The sequence below is a fragment of the Hippopotamus amphibius genome, chromosome 6 (genome assembly GCF_030028045.1).
Source record: "Hippopotamus amphibius kiboko isolate mHipAmp2 chromosome 6, mHipAmp2.hap2, whole genome shotgun sequence".
In the NCBI taxonomy this organism is placed as follows: Eukaryota; Metazoa; Chordata; class Mammalia; order Artiodactyla; family Hippopotamidae; genus Hippopotamus; species Hippopotamus amphibius.
Window position 1 is genome coordinate 74,180,707 of NC_080191.1, and position 24,356 is coordinate 74,205,062.

Sequence of the window (24,356 nt, forward strand, 5' to 3'; positions counted from 1 at the left end):
TAACAAAATACTCGTTTTATTCTGAATTTTAGGCTTAAACACTTGAATTTTTGTACTACTTCTACTGTTTTGCTAAGTGCCAAGTAGTCATTCTTTCCAGGTTGTAAATAAAATATGGTTCAGAATACCACCTCTATTTGCAGCACCAGGAAAGAAAATGCTGTCGAATGTATAATAACTCTCGATAACCTTGTTCTTTTATTTTAGCAATTTCCCCTCCGTTGTGATTTTTAATGGAGTCCTTACTGCTGTCTTTTTTTTTTTCTTCTTCTTGACCTACTTTCTTTTCAAGAGCTTTCATATACAGCGTGTTTTCAGTGGTGGTGATTTCTGTAGTGTGTAGGAGAGTCTTAAATCGCGGTGGAACAGATTAGTTAGCTATCACTTATCCCAGAAATGTTTCCGTGGTTTAAAAATCACCTGGTTCCAATGTCCAAAATTTCACAGCCTGAAATCTTTTAAGCTATGCCTTTCATGAGTTTGCTCCGTTCTCCAGACTGAGGATTGGACCTCATTCTGCTCTGATCCAATTGTTATTTTTCTTTGTTGCCTCCACCCCCTAGAGATTGTTTTTCCAAGGGAGAGGCATTCTTGGGGCTGAAGAGGAGGAGAGTGGGACGAGAGCTGGTACCTCAGGCGCTAGATCCCTCCTCCCCCTCCTGGTGAGAAGTCAGAGACAATTTTGACAGTTCATAGTCCCGCTCTGGCTCTCACGCTTGTGGTCCATGGGTGGGTTTTACCTGCTCCCACTTCCCCTGCCTGTGGCCTGCCTTCGGGCCGATCGCAAATGCAGCCCTCGCCCCAGCCCACCCAGAGCTCTCCCTCACCCGTCCTCTGGGGGATCTGGGGCATGTGTCCGTAGAAGACTTCGGGGACTGGGGAAAGCCACGCCGGGATCAGGACGCTCGAGAGGACAGCCCCTCCCCGGGCTTTTCCCCGCGTCGCGGTGCCCACGTGACCGAGAACAGGCCTCCACCGGCCCGCCCCTTTCATCCGCTGCTGCCCACTTCCCGCTCGGGGTAAGTAAACCGCGGTTTTCCGCACCGCCCAACCCCGCCCTCCTCCTTTCCCCTTCCCTTCACCTCCCTGGGGCTCCCTCGCGCCACTCTCCCCGTCCCCCATCCTCCCCACGGGGCCCTTTGTACGTGCTCGGCGGCGTGCGAGCGCGCCCGGCACGTGACCCCGCCGAACGTGGCATTGTGTTATCACGTGACCCAGGTGCGTACGCGACGGAGCGGGGTGTGAAGATGGCGGACGAAGAGGCCGAGCAGGAGAGGTTGAGTCGCGGCGGCGGCGGCTGCGCCGCGGAGCTGCAGCGCCTGGGCGAGCGGCTCCAGGAGCTGGAGCGGCAGCTGCGGGAAAGCCGGGTGCCGGCCGTGGAGGCGGCCACGGAATACTGTCAGCAGCTGTGCCAGGTGAGGGCGCCTGGGGTCCCCTCCCCCTTTCCCCCTGCTAGAGGGGGAAGAGGGCGAGCGAGCGCCTGGCGGCCGAGCCGTGGTCGTCGCTGCCTTGGCATCGTCGGCGCCGCCGCCCGGGCGGGAGCGGGGAGTAGGAGGAAGGCGCCTTTGTGTGGCTGCCGTTGTGGCGGCTGTCGTCGGCGGCTCCCGGCTGGGGGAAGGGAGTTGTGGTCAGGGCGGAAAATCCCCCCTCCCCTTTCCCTCCCCGAACTCGGGACTGCGCGGTCCCCGAGGCCGAGGGATGTAGACGGCGAGGGCTCGGAGCCGTCCGCGTCGTCGGCGAGGGTAAGAGGGGAATGGAGGCCGGGTCCCCTTCCTCTTCCTCTTATTGTGCGCTGGGGATTACCGCGCCCCCCGCCTCTGCGCCCCTGGTTCCCAGGCAGACGGGCCTGCGCCCCCACTGGTTTGATTCCTCTGCCTCCCCTTGCTTTCATCCCGTCCCGCCCCCGGCCCCGTTCTCGCTGTCTCCGGGCCTTTGTTGTTGGAGTTGCGCCTTAGGACTGAAGGGGCCTTTGTTGATGTTCTGAGGAGCAGTGCCTGCCGACCCCTTCTAGCTGGGCGAGACGTTCGGGGGTAGGGGACGCGGAGGTTGTCCCCCTCCTGCCTTTACTTGCTAAGAGCACCGCTTCCATGATAAAGGTTGCTCTCCTCGGTGGAGAGAAGCTGTCCCTGTGTGTGTATCTTGGGGTCGCATGTCCCCGTGGAGCGGCTTTTCCAGAGCCCGCTTCTCTTCTGCGTTCACCCTTGGAGGAGTGTGGTTTCCTCTCTGCCCTTCCTCCCCCGTCTCCCCACACCCCTGTTACTTGGAGCCTTCCCTGTTTGGCCTCCCGGTGGAACGGAGAAGACTGAGGTTCATGTGGACCCGTGCTCAGGTCAGTTTCAGGCCTTTCCTTCCTTTTCTTGCACAAGGACACTGCTTTCCAGTAACCGCCTTCTAAACCAGGGTTTGGAATGTTAATAGCACTGTGTGCTTAATAGAAATCGGGGAGTTTGCGCCTACATTTGGACTTGGTTACATACTCTACAGTTACGTTTGAAATTTCAAGGTGCTGCTGCTGGCTGTGGTGAAGATTTTGGTTAGATTATCTTCTTGAGGAAGAAAACATTTATACGGGGCACATTTAGAGTTAGCTTGCGAACATATCGTCATAGAGAAATTGTTTTGGAAAGATAACTGAACTTAAGGTCGAACAATGGTGGACCGTTTTGGCGTTTCAGAGTAGATCACATCTTCACTTAATTTTTAGCCTCCAAGTTCTGAAATTTTTCTTTGTAAGATCAGGGATACATCACTCCATACCAAAAATTCTCCATTGTTGTATGCACCTTATTGTCACAAATTATTTGATGGGGGTTCGTTATCTTAAAAAAAACAAAAACAAAAAACACGCAAAAACCAATTTTGTGAGATCACATGATGACTTGGAATAAATGCAACGTGAAAGCCACCCACTTCAGGTAATACAGATCTTGTAAATACCTATGGCATCGAGATTCTGTCATTCCTTTGAATCCTAGTTTTAAAGAATTTAATTTCACTATCCTGACTGTAACCACTCATTCTTAATTGGTCTTTTAGATGTAAAAATTTATCTTAAAGACAAAAACAAAAAACTTTAGTAAGATACCCATAAAAGGAACTAAAAAGCTAAGCAAAGTTAGCTAACTTTGCTTAGCTTTTTAGTTAGTGAAAAGTATTAAAGTTTAGCTTTGCCAAAAGACGTTTTTCAGGTAACAGTTTCCACTGATGGATTTGAGGCTGATTACTGTAAATACTCTTGACCAGCAGTATTTATAAGCAGGATGAATAATTCTGGGAAAGTGGAATCTCATACCAGTTGGACCTAACTTGGAAGGTGTGCAACATCAGATATTTGTCACTTTAAAATTTGCAATGAATGAAACATTCTTTTTTGTCAGCATGAAAGTAATTTCCTGTATTAAAGTGCTTAGTCTTACAACATGTAAATTGTTTTTATTGACTAGTGCTACATGAAATAGTAATAAAACAAATGCTGGGTTTGTGGAATTCAAAAATAATGAAATGTTGCATGCACTTTAACTTCACAATGATGTAAATGCTTTTAAAAGCGATCTCCATTATTTGACTAACAGAGTGTATCTGATGTTTAAGGTCCCCAGTAGAACACTTTCTGTGTATATATTTTAAGTTACCTATTTGGTCTTGCCAGGTGGGAGGTAACTTGAAACAGTTGTTTCTTTAAAATTGTATCATAGCCATTACTAACATTTTGATCCAAGTTGAGCAGAGCAGTGGTAAACAATTACAGAATTTATTGGAGCAGTCTAAAAACAGTGCTAGAAATTCTAGGAGCTAAAAATTGTATCTATGTTTCTAACCTGGAGATTATCATTTAACTTTTTCTATCTAAGCTTTCCTGTAAAACTGGGATATTCACATGCTTCAAGAAGGCAAAGAGGAATAAATAGTTGTCAGAGTTAGTGGCCTTCAGATTTAATATTGTGTGTGTTGATGCTTAGTGCTTGTGTAATCTTCATTGTTGCATTTATTTTTAAACGTGAATTAGTTTATATTCTGATTTTTTTTTTACCTCATCAAAAGGTGAGTTTCTGGAGAATGTAGTGAAACCTACAGAAATAAAGTTGCTTACTCTTTCTAGTTTATAGGTTTTTCTTTCTTTTTGAATGAAGTGTAGGATAGTAACAGATTTCTTGAGTTCTGAGAAGTAAAATAGAAATGAAAAACATTTAAGTGTTTTCTTATTGTTAACAGTATTGTTTTGCTCTTTATATTGGGTTGCTTCCTGGAAACCTGCCCCACTTTTACATGAACATTTGCTTAACGCTTAAGAGTAGGAGGAGGGGAAGGTGGTAGAGGATGGGCATATGGGAGTGTCTGTCAAATCTTCCTTCTGTCTTTACAAGCTAGCTGTAATCTGGATAATGTTTAATTTTCATAAAATCAAATTAGAATAAGAATATAGAATCAGAAATAATGTCTTTTATTTGTTTCAGTATCATTACTATATATAAAAACTGGTAGTAGTCGGAACTTCTGGGACTGTTTATTGTATTAGACTAGGCCAGCATTCACTCACTCACTCACTCATTCTGCATCATTATTGAATACTTGCACCGAGGGCAGGTGCATGAGCACAGTCCCTGGCTACAAGGATCCTCCAGTCTCTGCAGAAAGGTAGACGGGTAGTTGTAGTAAACTGTGATTTATATCTTTTATATAGAAGGTTATTTATTTGGGAGTTTCAACAGAAGCATTCCAATAGAAGAATTGTTCTAAAAGGATATTTAAATGATTATTCATTTAAGAAGTGAAGCCATTGTAATAGTTGAAGAATGCTTTGTTGGAGCATGGTGTTGACAGCATTATATACTGGACTGGATGACTGGTTGATTAATACATGAGTTGTGACTGTTTTGGGTTGCTTATCTTCTGGTGACTGATAATCATTTTAAAAGGTGGAAATATGGTTGTGTATCGTCTCTCTCTCTCTCTCTCTCACACACACACACACACACACCATACCTTTGTTCATACCTTAATTTATGTAAGTAGTGCTTCTTAACTGGGCAGAGTATTTTTTCCCACTGCATTTCTCTTCAAGGACATTTGGAAATATGTGGGGTCAGTTGTGTGGTTACTGCAGTGACTGGGGATGTGATAAGTGGCATTTAGTGTCCATGGGCCATGGATGCCACATTTTCCGAAGTGACCAGGACAGTCCCACCCCAGTGAAATTTATCCCTCTGCCTAAATACCCACAGTGCCCTTTTGAGAAACAGTGATGAAAAAGAAAAAGAATATGTTAAGGTATTTTTTTTTGTTATTGTGCTCTTTTCATGTTAATATTGTTAGGTTAAGAAATGTAATCTGGAGCAGATCCAGGTTGATGCTTTTCAACCATATATAAATGCACACGGAGCTTCAGTGCACATTGAACTTGAAAATTTCTACTTTCTTAGCAGAAATTACAAGCAATTACTTAAAGAATTACTAAAACAATTCACTTTTACTAGGTTAAAGAGGGTAGCAAAGTCAGCATACTTAGTTGTCCTGATGACAGCAGAGAGCTGACCTTTTGATATAATTGAAATTCTGTGCTTTTAAGCAAGAATTTAATGCAGGACTAGGTTTAAATGTTAGGGAATGTAAGATAAAGGAGACCGTAGTAGGATATAAACTAATAAGATTTAAATATCGCTTCAAGGTGACAATTGAAGAGATGTCAGAAGGCTGTGTCATTAACATATTTGCTTTATTTTTTATTCTTTTTTTAATTGAAAATATGGTACATTAAAATGGTTGTTAAACATTCAAACACCAAGAAAGGGCATACACTGAAAACTTGATCTCCTTCCCACCCTAGGCCTCCCGTCACCTTCCACAAAGATAGTCCCCTAATAGTATATTATACATCTTTCCAGAAATAGTTTACTCTTTAAAAAAAAATTAAAAAATGACATTCTGTACACTGCCTTTTTCACCAAAAAAGGTATCTTTGAGATCATTCTATAGCTGCCAATGTAAATCTATGGCTTTCTATTTTCAGTTGTATAATAATTCTAGTCTGTGACTGTCTAATTGGTTAATTGTTGGTGGTTATTTAGAAGAATAAGTTAATTTTACATGTAGTAATTTCAGTAGAGTTCAAAGTAGGGAGTAAGCTCATCAGGCTGGGATATCAGAAGGGTTTACTGAAGAGGTAGGATTTGACCTAGACCTTAATGCCTTTATTAACTATGTTTCATATAAGAAACAAAAATGAAATTAAAACTTTTGAGAGCACTAAGTGTTTAAATTGTGCAGTTACAATATATCTTTGTATGTATTTCTTTCATCTCTTTGATACAAGTTAATTATTTTGTTTGAGTGTTTTGCTCAGCTTTAATTGTAGTGGCAAGAATTTTGAAGAAGCTTAAACATTTTCCTTGAGAAACTAGACTTTCTTTTGAGTATTAGAGACTATCTTAAGTTAATTTGTAGGTCACTTCAAATCAGAAGAAAAGATGGCTTGCTTGTTAATTAGTGATAATTACTTTAGGTATTGAGGGAGTAATAAGTCATTTAAACTTCAAAAGTTTAGGTAATGCTCAGGGGAAATAATTTAAGTGTTCATAATTAGTATGATTGCATGCTGGAGATATTAAATTCCACTTCCCAGAATATACTCATAACAGTTTCAGTAAAGGAAAACTTTACCAAATTTTGCTTGCCTCTTCTTGAGACTTGGTCCTAAATGAAAATGGGGGATGGGAAGATGTATTCTGCAATTGCCATTCATGATATTTTATATGATTAACCTGCAAAACCAGGGATTTTTGAAAATATATGGTCTTGACTATATGAAACGGCTGCTGTACTAATTTTCCTTGAGATTCCGTCAAAGTTGAGAAATTACCTTATTTTTCCCAACTCCCACATATAAATTCAATTCATAAAAATAACCAATCAATAAGTGAGTAGCTTTGCTTACAAAATGGGAAGTTTACTTTTTATTAATGTGTTTGTTAGGTAACCTGTGTAACTTTTAACTATGTATTGTTTTCCAGAAGAGCCTCTCGATTCATTGTTTCTCTTTTAGCATTTAGAGTTGCACAGTGCACCTCATAGGAAAAAATATTATCTTTTCCCTCCTTACAGATATTTAGCAGGAAGATTTGTGAAAATTCAAATTAATTACATATATCTTCACTTTATTTTCAACAGGTATTTAAATTCGTCTTATGTGGGTGCACTAAGGGAGCTATGGAGAATTACGGTGTGGATAGAGCTTACAAAATCTGGTACATATGTTAATAGTTAAGCAGGTAATACTATTAGATAATAAAGTATCTAGTGATTCATACAGTTAGCAGAGTGTGAATTAAGAAAACTAGAGCATTTTGAGGTTACTTAAATTAGCTAAAAATTGAACAGGAAAGGAAAATACTATTTACATTGGGTCTTGAATGTGGATTACTAAAGTGGGAGGGATGGAAATAAACCTCAGAGAACTGGAACAACTTTTCAAACTGGCATCTCGGAGAAAAATGTCAGGGATTGGGATGAAAAATAGGATAGAAAAGGTAGATTAGAACCAGACTAAGGGTTTAGTATCCAAACCAAGAAATTTTAACTAATCTTGTAAGTGTAGATAATATATGGTTACATTTCCTAAAGACTTACCCTTTCAGGTTTGAGGCATTGAAAGTTTTAAAAGTTCAGAATGTTAGAGCCTTTGGTTTTTTTTTTTTGAAGTATTCTGTATCAGTTATTGCCATGTAACAAACTACTCAAAAACACAGTGGCTTTAAAAGAGCAGCCATTTTTATTACTGTTCTCAAGTCTGTGGGTCTGTTGGTTAATTCTGCAGTCAGCTGGAAGGTTGTCTGGGACTGAATGATCCCAGATGGTCTCAGTCATATGTCTTGTGGCTGGTGGGTTGGTCGAGGGGCTCCAGTTAAGTTGACTCATCTCTGCTGCACTCTTACCCTCTAGTAAGGTAGCCTGAATTTCTTTACTTGGCAGCAAGAAAGCCAGTTCTGTAGCACAACTGCTTTTCAAGCCTCTGCTTGTGTCATATTCGCCATTCTCCCATTGGCTCAACAAGTAGTTAAACCCAGCCTCTTTGTGGGCACAGGGAGATGTGATTCTTCAAGGACCAATTTTATAACAATCTACAATGTATCCTACTTCCGTTTATTCTCCACTGCAATTTGGGGCACTTGTATGGGTCAGAGTTTACTTTTTGTCTCTATAGCCCCACCTCTGCTTTCTTTCTCATCACACATATTCTGTCATCAAAGCACATCCATTGCCCCTTTTCTCTTAGGTTAGTAAAAGGCATTTCCTTTCCTGCTTTCTAATCTCAATCTCCAAACAGAAGGGCATCCCACTGTATCACTGTAACTTTGGAAAATGTGTGGAACAGCCTCTTATTTGCCATGGTTCTTTAGCTTAATATTAAACCTGGTCTGTATTTGGTGTTTTGTGTTGTCTCTACCTTGAACAGTTTAATAATAACATCCTAGTTCTTGTCCTAATATTTGAACTTCTTTTTCCCTAACTGATGAACTTGCTTTTAACCTTCCATTCAGTTTGTGAAATTCCCTCAACATCCTGTTTTTATCCTTCTACCTTAGTGTCAGTCCAGTACTTGAGACAGTGTTTCTCAAATTTGTGTTTGCAGAAACCCATGAGTCTGTAGATTTTAGTTACTCAGCTCAGAGTAAGATGTAACTTTTTTTACTTCACCACTTAGTTGTCCACTGAAACAAAATCATCGCAAAAAAATACTTATCTTTACTATGTGTGATGCATTCTGTTTTCATTTATTATTATTATTATTATTATTTAAAAGCTGCTTTTGATTTTACGATCCACTAATATGTAATAACCAACAAATTGGAAAACACTGCTTATAGGGAATCAATGGACTCAGTTCAGTAAGAAGCACAAACCCAAGTAGTCCTAAGTTGTAAGGTAGCCTTCTAGTCTAGTTGATTCAGAACATTCGGACGTTTTTATTTATGAGGAGCATCAAAATTAAAATACAGTTTTAAATTTCTTAAAGTGAGTGCTAAAACCCCAGCATATGTCCATGGAATCAACTTGAGAAATGCTGGTACGTGGGATCAAATCCAACGCTAAGCGAGCCCAGTGCTCTCCGTGCTCTACTGTTTACTTTTTTTTTTTCATATTTTCACTATTCAGCAGGAACTTTCTGCTCCATCTAAATTGTTCATTCCTCATTTTACTGCCTTTGTGACGTCGTTGAGAGGAGCAGAGTAATGCAGTGAAAAGTCAAATGGCTTTGAGTTCAGATAGGAGGTCCCCAACAATCTGGACAAGATTTTAGCTCATGCTTTGTCTGAGGTGAGAGTGAAGCTTGAAATTAGAGTCTAGACCAAACAGATTGAAGAGGAAGAGAATAAATGTTCAAAACAGGCACTGTTACGCTTTACTAACAATAAATTGTTTAACCTGAAGACCTGTGAGATCATAGGATTAAAAGGCATTTAGTCTGTTTAAATGTCTGTTTATCCAAATTGCCTCTTAGGACCTCATCACTGCTTTATAATACTTGTTCAGTATGACACTGATTTATCAGAAAGTGTTCAGTTTTACTAGGTATTTGTTTATGAAGACTGATATATATGGGTAAATGGCTAAAATGAAGCAGTTCTTTAAAAAATGAATTTCAAATATATGGATAATATGTTCATGTGGAACATTTGGGATCTTTATTGATGCCTGACATGTAGGCAATGTTGTATTTTAAGTTTATCACTCCTAGATAGAGGCTTTACAGTTAGAGGTAATCTAAATTTAAAAGTAGTAATTAATTGACTTGATCCCCATCCCAGTCAGTTTTTTGTTTGTTTGTTTTTTGGCCGCACCCCCGGACTTTCAGGGCTTGTGGGATCTTTGCTTCCCAACTGGGAATTGAACCCCCAACTCCCCTGCAGTGAAAGTGCCTAGTCCTAACCACTGGGCCACTGGGGAATTCCCCCAATAAGTTTTATAGCGGTATTGGAAAGCTAGCATAGCAAATATTTAAATTAAGTCCTATAGTAATTTTGACGTACTACAGTTAATTTAAACAGATATTTGTAATTTTGAGAGAAATTTTTTTCCAGTAAATCAGGATGATTTTGCTACTTCTTTTAGTTTGCTCATTATCATCAAAGGTAGGCATTTAGAATTTTTATTTATATAAAATAAATACCTTACATTTTGTATTTTCTGGATAAATATGTGTACATATTCTTGACCTTTCCCTAATTTTTGCAAATATGATAAATCTCAGTTAACATAAAAAACCTGAAACATCGTTGTACATTTAATTTAAAAGCATGACACTCCCAGGTTTTGGCACCAAAAAAAAAAAAACGCGTAAACATTTTTGTTAACTTATATTCTGAAACTACAAATATCTATTAATTTTCTCAACAAAACTTTCACAAGATTATATTTCAAAAGAATAAAACATGAAGTTTAGTAAAATACCTGTTAAAATTGATGCTTAAGTAGTTTGAATCTGTGACTTATGACCTATCCAATCCATATGTGTATAACTGTATTTTAAGCCTCTTTTTAGGGAAAATTTTTACAAAAATTTGCCTGACTAAAATGGGATGTTGCAGATAACATAACAAACTTTGTGAATAAAGTTTATATCCACAAACAGATTGATCATGAAGTTCATCATCAGCGTGAAGATATTTTATAGGAAGGGTTTCTGAGTGCTTGTCATAACTACTGCTTCTTAGTAATTGAGAATTACCTCTAGGATGTAAACCTGAATATGTTGGCAAGAAATGAGTCAGATTTAGTATATGTAATATTGTTACCCATCTAGTATTTTTGAAAAGGCAATCTGATGTTGTAAATGCTGCCCAAAGAGAAATTATTTTTGACATCAAAAGACCTTTGAGGATTTCCCTATCTTGAGTGAAAACACCTGTGGTGTTTGGTGTCCCCCCACCCCAAATTATCTTTTGTAAATCTTGTTTCACTTGATGAAAAAACCCTCTAGATTCTTTCATATATGCTTTGTTTGACAGCTCATTAGATACTGTGAATTAAAGTATTGAAATTCTAAGGACACTGATTTTAATTTTCACAGAATTGTTTATTGCGACCCTTGGCATGCTACTTATGACTTTCCTGGTTTTTTTTTTTTTTTTTTAAACTTGAAATGGAGATGCTACAGACTTTTGTTGGTTGTTGATATAAGAATTGCTCAAAGGCATGATTGTTTAAAATGATTGTTGTCATACAAAGCACATTTTCATTTACACTTAGAGATTACTTTGGAAACACCTTTGCTGTTTTATATATGATAATGACCTAGCATAATTTTATTATATTAATAATTCTGTCATTTTCAAGTTATCTGTTATCATTTTGAAAATAGCATTAGAGTACTGATTTACCAGCTTGTTTGAAGCCTACATTTTAGAGAAGGTAGGATTAGATTTTATAATAATTTATGAAAGATCTTTTTGTAATGGGGGGGGTGCAGATTACTCAATGTGTGTGAATGTACCAGGAGACGATTACTGGCTTTGCAATTAAAATCTTTCCTTTGTCCAGAATTTTAAACCTGGGATTTGAGAGGCTGGGATGAGAGAAGCTAGTATTACCTAGTAACTAAAAGTATAGATTTTGAACTATGATTTGAATTCCAACTCCCTTACTTCTGTTGAACTTCACGCTTGGTTTTGTGTCCGTATCCTCATCTCTAGACTGGAGGTAAGGATAATATCTGCCTTAAAGCTGTTGTGATTAAGATATAATGTTTGTTGACCACTTTGCATATTATAATGCTGGAAGCACGCAGCAAATGTTAGCTATTAATACATTTACAAGGATTAGGTCTGAAACTTTCCCTCATAAAAGAACATTAATCTTAGTAAAATACTCTTTAGTTTTTTATCATGTAGGGGTTTTCAAACTTAAAAAAAAAAATGAGGGGAACTCCCTTTTCCTCCCCCCAACCCCCAAAGTGTTACTTGAAATCTTGATGTATAAAACAGAAGTTACCGCTGCAGAACATTTTGACAAGTACAGAGCTAATCTAGGAAATAACAATACCATTACCAGAGGTTGTAAAGGGAGTTCAAGCAGAGTTCTCTTCTGATGTTATTTTTTTCTCAAATGGTTCTTTTTTCTTATTTTCCCTCATTCTACTGTTTCTCGACACTCTACCAAAAGATAGTGAATGTTTTTGTCTTAGAGGCATAATAAAGCAATGTTAATATATTTGATTTTAAAGACTTTTAATTGTGCTACTTATTCTTTTTTTTCTTTCTTTATTTTTTTGGTTCCAGTTTTATAATATGCATTATAATATGCAAAGCACCAGGTCCTAGTTGTGGCAGGTGGGCTCCTTAGTTGCAGCAGTGTGCTCCTTAGTTGTGGCTCACAGGCTCCTTAGTTGCAGCTTGCTGGCTCCTTAGATGTGCCATGCATATGGGATCTAGTACCCTGACCAGGGATCGAACCCAGGCCCTCCCTGCATTGGGAGTTGGGGTCTTAATTGCTGGGAAGTCCCATGCTGCTTATTCTTGTCTTACATACCAAGGCACACTAAATAAACTCATTCTTTGGTACTTAAGATTTAAATTTACTTCTCTGGAAGCGTGGCACTGATGTGAATATGTCTAAATAGAGAAACTGTGCCTTATCAGAGAAACAATAAATATTAAGCAATAGTGAAACTTAGCACAAAACAGTCCCATAGATATACTCAGTGCTTATGTTTAATTCTTTCTGAAAATTTATTGAGGGGGCCTAGGTCATCTTATATATTCCCTCATATATTCATCTCGTATTTTCTCTAGATCTTTTATTTTCTTCCTTGGGTTTCCAAAGAAGTGTCTGTTCCCTGGCAAGTGGATCTTTTCATCTGTGCATCTTCTCAGAGAACCTTTCCACTTCCTGTTTCATCACATTTTTCTTTTCATCACTTCAGTCCATTAGCCTATAGAGATGTGTGTGTGTCTTTCTCATCTTTTTGCTTTGTTGATCGTGTCTTCAGCTTTCTCCCTTTTCTCTAAACCCTTCATGTATGAGATGTCTCCTATCCTAAAAATGTCTTTCTCTAACTCTTGTTTTCTAGTCTTGCCAGACTTCTTTGGAAAAGTACCCTATATATTGTCTTCATTTCTTACCTTCTGTTGAAGTTTGGTTTCTATCCCTCACCACACTAAGGAAAATGCTCTTTTGAAGGTCACTTGCTTGGCATATTTGTAATACTTTATTAGCTTTAGACCCAAGTAGCAATTCAGCAGCACAGACTATTATATATGCCTGCATATTGTGTTTAATAAAATTTAATTGTCAGCATTTTATTTATTATAAATTTATTTATTTTTACTTATTGGCTGTGTTCGGTCTTCACTGTTGTGTGCGGGCTTTCTGTAGTTGTGGAGAGCAGGGACTACTCTTTGTTGCGGTGTGCAGGCTTCTCATTGTGGTGGGTTATCTTGTGGAGCACGGGCCCTAGGTGGTTATCTTGTGGAGCACGGGCTTCAGTAGTTGCGGAGCATGGGCTCATTAGTTGTGGCTCTTGGGCTCTAGAGCGCAGGCTCAGTAGTTGTGGCGCACAAGCTTAGTTGCTCTGCAGCATGTGGGATCTTCCCAGACTAGGGCTCGAACCCATGTCCCCTGCATCGGCAGGCTTATTCTTAAACACTGCGCCACCAGGGATGTCCCTGTCAGCATTTTAAAAATCATAAGCTTTCATGTTGAAATAAGGGTATTTGGCTTCTCCTGAAAAATCAGAAGGTCGGACAGTATTGGACTCATTCATGCCTACAGGCTGAAGTGACTGCCTCTTCAGCCTCTGTTGGCATTTTAAAATGTTTGTGACCCCATCTTAAGTTCATCTCCCTTCAATTTATGAAGGTGAGTGAAAAATTTTCCACACTCCAGTTATATTAAAACTTCTGTTGGGCCCACTGTCTTACCAGCGCTTTCCGTTCAAGTCTGCTGTTTCCCCAGTCACTGCTGTGCAGGTGTGAACGTGTTACATCAGTTCATTTGTAACTGTGGTGCGAGTAAAAATGGATGCCCCACTTGTGATCTGCACAAAAGAAGAGCAGCGTGCAGTGATTCGTTTTTTGTGGTCTGAGGGTGTACCTGGTGCTGTCATTTATCAAAGACTGCACAGTATGGAGAAAGGGTTTTGTTGCGAAGAAGTGTGTATGAATGGATAGAGATGCATATTGAAGAGCTGAAGCCTATATTTCAGATTAACCACAGAGGACTGCCATCTAAGGGCATTGTGATCTTGCATGACAATGCACATCTGCACACTTCTGCCCACACAGTGGACACTCTGCAAAAACTTCGTTTTGAGGTGTTAAACCATCCTCCCTATAGTCCTGATCTTGCTTCATCAGACTTTAACCTGTTTGGTTCCCTGAAAGCAGCCCTATGAGGATGAAGAGTCACTTTTGACAAAGTGAAAGACAGCGGTGCATTCATGGCTTGCAGCTCAGCCTAAAACATTTTTTAATGACAGAGTACGAAAGCTTGTTTACGGATGGACAAAGTGTATTGAAAAGCAAGGAGATTATGTCAAAAAATGATGTATTTGTCTTTTCTAAAAGTTAATTAAAATGAATTCTACAGCCAGAGTGCAGATAATTTTTGACTCACCCTCGTATTTACACTGCTTTCCCAATTCTTCTGCCTTTTGACTGCTCATTACTCATCTTCACTGATTCTTCCTTTCACCTGCTGGAAATGCATGGTAATTATTAGCTAATATTAATATATTTAAGAGGACTAGATCCAACATTTTTGAATTTTTTTTTTGTGGCATTTCCTCAATAATCTTTTCTTCCTTTCACTCTTCATTAATGACTCTCAACTATTTTCCTCACCTCATCCTCATGTCTGAGACAGGACTCTAATCAGAAAGTGGCTCATGAGCCCTAGTTGACAGTCCGCACTTTACATACTAATCTTCAGCAGGCATCCACTCTGACAGCGTCTCCTGTCACTCACACTGGATAGGATTTCCAGGGATCCGTTCTCTTAGACCTTGCCACTCTTGACTCCTGTTTCCAACCACCTGTGGAACTCTTCCTCATGGAGTTCAGTAGGTACTTCTAATTAAACAGGTCTGAAATTGAACCCATCCACTCTCCTCTCCATCCCCCCCTCAAAAAAAAGAAAGCCTGTTGGTATTGGTGACATTGCTCCCCTACCCCTCAAACTTAGGTTTTGAAACCTTGAGTCATTTTTAGCACCTTCTTTCACCTCCACAGCCCAGTCACCAAGTTCTGTCCATTTTTTTCATGCACTGTTTTCTGTATCATTCTCTGCTTAGATCTCATATGCTATTAGTGGCCACTTAGTTTCTTGCAACAAAAAGTTCAACAAAGATTTTTTTCATGAAGGTACTTTTCTGTCCTCCATTCTCTTTGCTAATCTATCTTCTACACTGTCATTAAGATTGTTATCTTGGGGCTTCCTAGGTGGCGCAGTGGTTAAGAATCTGCCTGCCAATGCTGCAGCTGCTGAAGCCCACGTGCCTAGAGCCTGTGCTCCGCAAGAGGAGCCGCCACAGCAATGAGGAGCCGGCGCACCACAACGAAGAGTAGCTTTGCTCACCACAACTAGAGAAAGCCCGCGTGCAGCAACGAAGACCCAACACAGCCAAGAAATAAATTACTTAGTTAATTAAAATGTCAAAGCATGGATATCATATATATATTTTTTTATTTATTTTATTTTTTTTAGAAATAAATTTTTATTCTATTTTAGGAGTTTTATTATTTTTTTAATTGGTTGTGTTAGGTCTTTTTTTGCTGTGCGCGGGCTTTCTTTTAGTTGCAGTGAGTGGGGGCTACTCTTCGCTGTGGTGCGCGGGCTCCCCATTGCCATGGCTTCTCTTGTTGCAGAGCACAGGCTCTGGGCGTGTGGGCTTCAGTAGTTGCAACACATGGGCTCAATAGTTGTGGCTCGTGGGCTCCAAAGCACAGGCTCAGTATTTGTGGCACATGGGATTAGTTGCTCCGCGGCACGTGGGATCTTCCTGGAGCAGGGATCGAACCCGTGTCCCCTGCATTGGCAGGCGGATTCTCAACCCCTGCACCACCTAGGAAGCCCCCATATATATATTTTAATTAATTAATTTTTATTTTTTTGCTGCATTGTCTTCATTGCTACGCCTGGACTTTATCTAGTTGCAAGAGTGGGGGGGGGGGCTACTCTTTGTTGCAATGCTCGGGCTTCTCATTGCAGTGGCTTCTCTTGTTGCGGAGCACAGGCTCTAGGCCAGCAGGCTTCAGTAGTTGAAGCACATGGGCTCAGTAGCTGTGGCTCACGGGCTTAGTTGCTCCACTGCATGTGGGATCTTCCCGGACCAGGGCTTGAACCCATGTCCCCTGCATTGGCAGGTGGATTCTTAACCACTGTGCCACCTGGGAAGTCCCTGGATATCATATTTTTAAAGACTTTTAGAAGGTAGTGTAGTGTAGAGGAGCTCAAACACCGTGAGTTGAAATCCCAGCTGTACCATTTATTGGCTGTGGGCTCAGTTTCTTAACCTGTTAAATGAGGATAGTAGTATTGTGAGCTAGATGAGGCACAGCACCCATCACATTAGTAAGCCTGACATAAAATGTTATTCCATGAAAAATAAAATTCAAGCTCAGCAGCCTTACATTCAAGGACTTTCAGGACATGGCACCTAGCATGCCAGCCTGGCTGATTGGCAGCCATATCTCTTATTTCTTTTTAATATAAAGCCCTTAGGGGTTTGTATTCTATTCTTATACTACAGTTTAGCTAACTTCTCTTACCTCTGTGCTTTGACTTTAGCTTTCTCCTTTAGTGTTTCCTTCTGTTATCAACCCCATTTCTCCACATTTCTTTCCTTCAATCTGTGATAAGATTATTAGGTATTATTACATTTTTCATGAGGCTTTTCTATATTCCTAAATGGATTTAATGACATATTCCCCATCCTTATTGAACTGTGTATGCTTTTTCAGCTTTTATCATAGTTTTTCTATATTAATATTGTTTGTCTCCTCACTCTCTCCAAATTGGAGCTCCTTAAAAGCAGGGACCATACCTTATTTTACTGAATCATAAGTGATTAAATCTGTTAAATGATTCTCTTTTTTTTTTTTTTTTTGCTTGAATAGGCCAGTTTTAATTGTGGGATCAATTTTGTGCTCATAAGAGACCATTACTTACTGAAATCAGGTTTCTTCTGACCACTCTTGTTTCATCTTAATTCTGACATTGGGTTTCCATGTTCAAGGCAAGGATTCAGTTTGATGAAATATGTGTAGTTTCTATAAAGCAGACATGAGTGTATAAGTAGTAGCTCTCTTAATAGCTTGCCTTTATTAAATGTTGATTGTGTGCCAGGAGCTGTTCAGTGTGTGTGTGTGTGTGTGTGAGAGGAAGAGAGAGATTGAAAGAGATGAACTCATTGTAATCCTGAACAACCCTCTGAAGTAGGTGGTTACCATCTCTATTTATATCTTAGATTACTGAGGCACAGGGAAGTAAAGTAACTTACCCAAGTCAATTAACTCAGACTTAATTTAAAAAAAAAAAAACAAAAGCAAAATCCAAACTGAGTAAAACACTTTTTTTCTTTTTGGGAGGAATATGTAGGTGTTGATTGTTGAAATTTGTTTTAGGATACAAAGAGAATTTACAATAGTAAACTTTAATCATTTGAAACTAAACTTCAGGAAAGCAGAACAATGAATATAACAGTTGTTGTAGTGGAATTTGAGTAATAGTCTTATTTAAGAATGTGTAAAGTTCTTTGTTTAGTAGTAGGAGGAGTTTTATTACTTATGAATTTCTTTGAGTAATGTATAGGTCTTTTAAGGGTAATCAGTGCATATGTATAAATTACAATGAGGGCAACTTGTTGAAGAAATCTATTTCTAATCTCCAGATATAACTAAGATCAATTATTTTATTTGATTAAGAAAAAACCTGCATTTGTGTTGTGTTTGGCCTTGTTATATGGTGCAAAGAAGTACCTAAAATCCATGGGTAAAAGTAGGTCATCAGTGGCCTTTAAGCTGCTTTTTTTTTTTTTTTTTAAGAAAAGAGTTCCTTTCTTTTTTTAAAAGAAATTTATTTATTTATTTATTTATTTATTTATTTATTTATTTATTTATTTTATTGGCTGTGTTGGGTCTTTTTTGCTGTGCACGGGCTTTTAGTTGCAGTGAGTGGGGGCTGCTCTTTGATGTGGCATGTGGGCTGCTCATTGCCGTGGCTTCTCTTGTTGCGGAGCACAGGCTCTAGGCATGTGGGCTTCAGTAGTTGCAGCACACGGGCTCAATAGTTGTGGCTCACGGGCTCTAAAGCGCGGGCTCAATGGTTGTGGCGCACTGGCTTAGTTGCTCCACGGCATGTGGGATCTTCCTGGAGCAGGGATCGAACCCGTGTCCCCTGCATTGGCAGGCGGATTCTTAACCACTGCGCCACCTAGGAAGCCCTAAGCTGCTTTTTAAAAGAATTTTTATTTATTTATTTATTGGCTGTGTCTTTGTTGCTGCACTTGGGCTTTCTCTAGTTGTGGTGAGTGGGGGCTACTCTTCAGTGTGGTGCACGGGCTTCTCATTGCAGTGGCTTCTCTTGTTGCGGAGCATGGGCTACTTTTATCCTACCAGTAAACATTTAAATATGAACCCTCAGTATAGGGATGTCTCATAAATTTCATATGCGCATGCATATTGTTTCAGCTTATATAGTTGAGTCTGTTTATTAAATAATAAGGTTTATGTTTTAGATAGATTTCATGGGAAAAGCTTTTTCCCCCCTTCTGTAGTGCATTTTATACTGTTTGGAAACCACTGGTTTATAGTGCCATGAGTTCTGAAGTTTCTGCGATATGTTATTAAATAACTGCTGGACTTATTTCCCCCATTTTTTTGTAGTGTACTGGACAAATGACAGCAGTGACCCAGTCAGAATTTTTTTTATTAATTAATTATTTGTTTATTGGCTGTGTTGGGTCTTCATTGCTGCACACAGGCTTTCTCTAGTTGCAGCGAGCAGGGGCTACTCTTCATTTCAGTGCGCAGGCTTCTTATCACGGTGGCTTCTTTTGTTGTGGAGCATGGGCTCTAGGTGCACTGGTTTCAGTAGTTGCAGCATGTGGGCTCAGTAGTTGTGGCACACAGGCTTAGTTGCTGTGAGGCATGTAGGATCTTCCCAGACCAGGGCTCGAACCCGTGTCCCTGCATTGGCAGGCAGATTCTTAACCACTGCGCGACCAGGGAAGCTCAGAATTTTTTTTCATACTGTCTTTTAGTCAAATTTAATGTAATGTGTATTTCCAGGTTATTGTTTCTGTCATGCTTTACCCTTTATGAAGATCCCTCAGTATTGAGTGTGCCTGTTAGATTTCGTCTCAGCTCTGAATCAACTCTATTACTTGCTCTGTGATATTGGAACTTGGCCCTTTAAGCATTTCTCCATTGATTGATGTTAAGCTTTGTCAGTATAGGATGCTGAAGGGACATTACACAAATAAGAGGTGTCTGTTTTTGTTTCTTGGAAGGCAGCTATGCTCACCACTATACCACCAACGCTGCACTGTTTTTGTTTCTTGCTCCTACTGCTTGACTGCTAGTGGCATAAGTATGGGGTCATCCAGTGGTCCTCTGCCCCAGGTGAGTGCCCAGAGTGGACCGGTTCTTGGTGAGCTCACAGCCCCAGCCTCACTCTGTGACCACCTCACCATAGCTCTCCTGACATGGACATTCACAACCCAGCCGCCAACACGCCACTTTCCCCTGCGCAGCTCAGCTGTTTGTGCTGTAGAAGGTTGTTTCCTGTGGCCCTCCTCTTGCAGACACTACTGGTAAGCAGGTTCTCAACTCCCTTTGCGGACTCACCTACCAGTCACTTAGGCCCAGGCAGCCTAACCTGGTAAACTGCTTTGCCATCCAGTAGGCTGCAGCCATACCTCCTCCAGCAAGGTCCAAACCCTACCTTTGGGGAAGGGCCCTTTCCAGGGTTGTTTTTTTTCTTCTGGTACTCTCTCAGCTCTTGAATTTTCTTTAGAATGCTCTTTACCTATATGTGTTTATATGTGTTACTCCCCTGTTATAATTAATAATTCTTTATGTGAAACTTTCTCTGTTCAAATAATTGTATGGTCCCCAGTTTTTTGGTTTGGCCCTATCTGATGCAGTGGCCTAAAATAAGGTAAATTACATACTAAACGTAAAAACTATGTAGATTAGTACCAATGCTTTCCGCCTCATACACATTGCCTGTTTGACTCACCTGCTAGTCCATGGAAACTAGCTTTGATATTAAAAAAACAAAATACCATAGTTGTAAATTCAGTTTTTCCTTCTAGCAGGATTATAATCATGTAGAAGTGGTCCTTAAAAATCATTGGTCCCAAAAGGTGTTGAGATGAGGGAATGGAGTAATTGTGTGTTTCATAGTTAAGTATCTCTCATACTTTAAACAGCCAGGAAACATCAAGTGAGAACTTTTCAGTCCTATTCAGTTATTAGCATATTTATTGCTCAAAAAATTTCCACTTGGTCATTTTTAAAAATAAATTAGCAAATGACATGCGTGAGTTATCTTTTTAAAAAATTCCCCAAGTTGGAGGTTGAGTTAAAAGAAAAGCACTCCCGGAGGATGTGGGGCTGGTAAGGCAAGGAGACAAAGACATGGTACTATTTTGACTAGTTTATTAGTAGTGCTAACTTGTTAAATGATTTAGTAGCTATCTAAATTCGATTCTGTTTAATATTTTCATATTTGAGTTTTCTTGTGTATTTAAAATCAGTAGCTTTGCTAATTTTAAGATTCCTCTCATATCTTTAATAACATTTAACACATATCTGCAGCTATTGCTGTACAGTTGACTGAAGTGTTCTATTAATACTACATTCATTCCCAGGAATTTTTCTCAATTCTCTGGTTACTGGATTTCTGACTTCCCCTTTGGTTTTTGTGAACCCTAGTTCTCGCTTTTTCTTTGAAGCTGTGATATATACTTAAAATGGAAGATGATGGTGTTTCCAGAAGTTGAAGGAGAAAAGAATAAAAGTAAATTAATAATCAGATTATTGATTCTAAAGCAAATATTTTTTGCTATATCCAATAGCCTTTACACTGGTGCGGAAGTAATGAATCTGCATAGTGTATTAAATAAATTATATTATTTTAAAAAATTAATAAAACAGTAGTACACCAGAATCCTCTTTGAGGGGTTTCTTACCTCCTGGTCCTACTGCTTTAACTTCACTGTTTGTGACAGCTTTGGGTAGAGATATTATTGAAGATAAAACTGATGGCCCTGGCTCCACAGGTGATGATTTTTCCAATGGAACATTTATCCAGTTAGAATTTTAAGTAAAAAATTAAAAGCAAATGATATTTCCTGTAGAGGAGCCAATTTTTTTTAAAACCTAGCTTATAATTACTGTGTATACAGTGAGTGTTTTTGAAAAGGAAAAATATGCTTTTTATAAAGTCACAAACAGGAATTTTTCCCCTTACGATGAAAAGAATAGTACTGTACTTTAAGTCTTTGACATGTGAGATTCACTAAGGGTGTGGTGTACTAGAGAAAGATTATAATTACAAAGAGATAAATCTCATCATCTTAAAGGAAAATAGAATTCTTTGCAACCGTAAAAGTAATAGGGAGGAAGATAATTTATAATATATATTACTGTCAAATACATTTTCTTGCTGGTTGGCTTCTGCAAGAAATATAATATGAAATTGAAGTATGTAGTATGTGTTGTATCTTACTAACATGGGGAATTCAAGTATATTGTATATATTGTAACTTGCTAACAAGTTACCTTTTTAAAAGCCCCCTTCAGTTGACACAGTATGGCAATTTAATTAACAGTAATCATCTTAATTTTGTTGGTGTACTCTGTATTCTTTTAGAACTTTAAGCATACTTCTCTGTGTTTTTTTTAAATATTTAATACCTGCTATGTGCCATTTTTTCTCAATTATTTTAGAACTTTTATTGAGATATAATTGACATACAATAAACTGCATATATTTAAAGTGTACAACTTGATTTTTTTGCTTATTAGTAATGTACATATGGCAATACCCATCTCCCAATTCACCCTCCCACCCCCCGCTTTCCCCACTTAGTGTCCATATGTTTGTTCTCTACATCTCTTCTCTGTGTTATTAATGAAGGTAAATTCCCAGGCTAATCACAAAAGTCTTTTTATTCACAGAGTATACTTTAATGGTACTGTATTTGTATTCTAGGAACAGGATGCCATGGAGGAAAGAAGGGTTTCCTACAATTTTTCTGAGTAGTAGGCAAGCTTACTGTCCAATTTAGAAATAATAGTTGTGGGTGGGTTTTTTGTTTTGTTGGGGAGGGGAGCCTCCTTAACACTTCATTTTCATTCCTTCTCCCTTCCCCTGCCCTTTTTCCCAAGTAGCCATTGTTATCATATTTCTGTGAGCCCCACTTTGCATCCTCACCCAAACCCCCGATTTCATCAGTATTGGAGAATTCAGCTACCTGTTAAGGAACATCTAGACTTAATTTAGATAATGTTTATCTTAAGTAGATAAGATTTTGAGTAGATAAAAATGGGGAAGTATTGGTAATTTGGGGAAGGATAATTTGGAATAGAAGGGTCTTCAAAGAGATAAACCACTCTGCTGCTGTTATCTGAGTTGTCTTTTTTTTTAAAGAGTTATTTCTGTACTCCTGAACACATAGTTTCTCTGAAAAGTTGAACTCACACTTTTTCCTAACTACTCCTATTACAACAAGGGTTCATGGGATAGATGAATAGGGTAAGAGGGGAGCCTTTGGTATGTATAGTTTTGTAAATTCAGGATTCTGGTTATGTCATCATCATCGTAGTGTTTTCCAGTTACTATGTGAACAAATAAATTACTTTTTTTTTTACTTAAATGACATTTTATTGAATTTCTCATCCTAATACAAATAATAGTCCAAATTTTAAGGGAAAAATTAATTAAATACAAAAAAAAAGTTGTCTGTCCTCTCTGACTTACATAAAATATACAGATAATTATGGGTCCAGATAAATCATGACACATATCAGTGAACTTTAAAGAAAAAATCATCTTGTCCAATAACTCTCTTGACTACACCTCTGGGTTCCAAGGTATGGCCACTTAATAGTGGAAAATACATATGTCCATAGCCAGATCTTTAACTGAAGAGCTGTTGGAAAAACCTATTTTGTGGACAAATGTTGATATTTACTGATGACCTAATGTAGTTTGGTGTTCCTGCGTTAAAACCACTTTCACTGCTTAACTATTTGTCTGTGCTAGCAGTGACAACACTACATGCCTTTAAACACCAGGAATGTAGAGTAAATGAAGTGCTTGGGTAGGGAAAGAGCAGTGAAGAACCAGAGAGCTCCTCTCTGATTCCCCAAGTGCTGCCTTCCTATTTATTACTGCTGTATGGGAGTCTTGACCCAGTATTGCTAGATCTTCCGATTTTTCCAAGAAGAACTAGAAATCTACGTTTTTATGTGCATTGTCCCAATTTTGAAATATTGGCATCTAATTCACAATGTATGGGGGGGGGAGCCCCAAAACACTGTGTGAGCCAAACAAAACATGTCTCGGTAATTTAAATTTATTCCTGGATATTTTGAGCAGTGTGTAGTTTGCCAGAAACAGTACATGGAAAAACTCCTCCCCCAGAGTGAGATTTTGTTATAATTCCATCACTATTGATGTGTTTACCTTCTTCTTTTGCTTCTCTGGAAGTTGGAGTCTCCTGAATGCATCTGGAAAGAGGTGTGTACAAATGGCTAAAATGCTAAGAGGAGGGAAACAGCTCAGGTTGCTTTGGCACCTTCTTTAGAATAGAGAGCTCTCTGAGGTAGAGATTCCTGTTGGCAGATACCTAAGAAATCTCTTACCATCCTCCTGGTCTTGTATTTCTGCTATAGGACTCTATGCATTGTTTACTTTATCCTGAAGCCTGACAGATTTTTAACCAGTATTCTAAGTTTCTGGAAAGGGTGATTGTATCAATATATCAGTGGAAAGACAGAGGAGAACAAATTAGATAATATTAGCTTGCAACCATGTTAATTTGAAACTTGGGTGATTATTTACAGATTTAAAATATACTTATGTTAAAATTAGGTTTTAGAATGTCAGTATTCTTAATTTTTTGCGTTATCTGAGAAAAATTCTAAAGTTTAGATTAATACATGGCCTGCTGTATTATCTTTTGTTTATTTTTTAGAAGGTTTAGTTCTAAACTAAACTTGTTAAAAATAGCCAAATATCAAGTTTGAAAATGAATGTATAAATGAAATATTTTAACAAATAAAAATCTTTTTAAAAAAAAATTTCTTACTGGAATAATTTTAGATTTACAGAAGCATTGTGAAGACAGTACA

At 38.8% G+C, this 24,356-nt stretch overlaps 1 protein-coding gene across 1 annotated transcript in view; it reads left to right on the forward strand.

The window, feature by feature from the left end:
• Nucleotides 1–1,240: 1,240 nt before the first annotated feature.
• Nucleotides 1,241–24,356, forward strand: part of ZNF292 (zinc finger protein 292) — an 87,443-nt gene continuing 64,327 nt past the window's right edge. Inside the window, exon 1 of the mRNA XM_057738890.1 lies at nt 1,241–1,415. Within this exon, the coding sequence (XP_057594873.1) occupies nt 1,248–1,415 (168 nt within the window). The 5' untranslated portion in view covers nt 1,241–1,247. The remainder of the gene's footprint in view (nt 1,416–24,356) is intronic.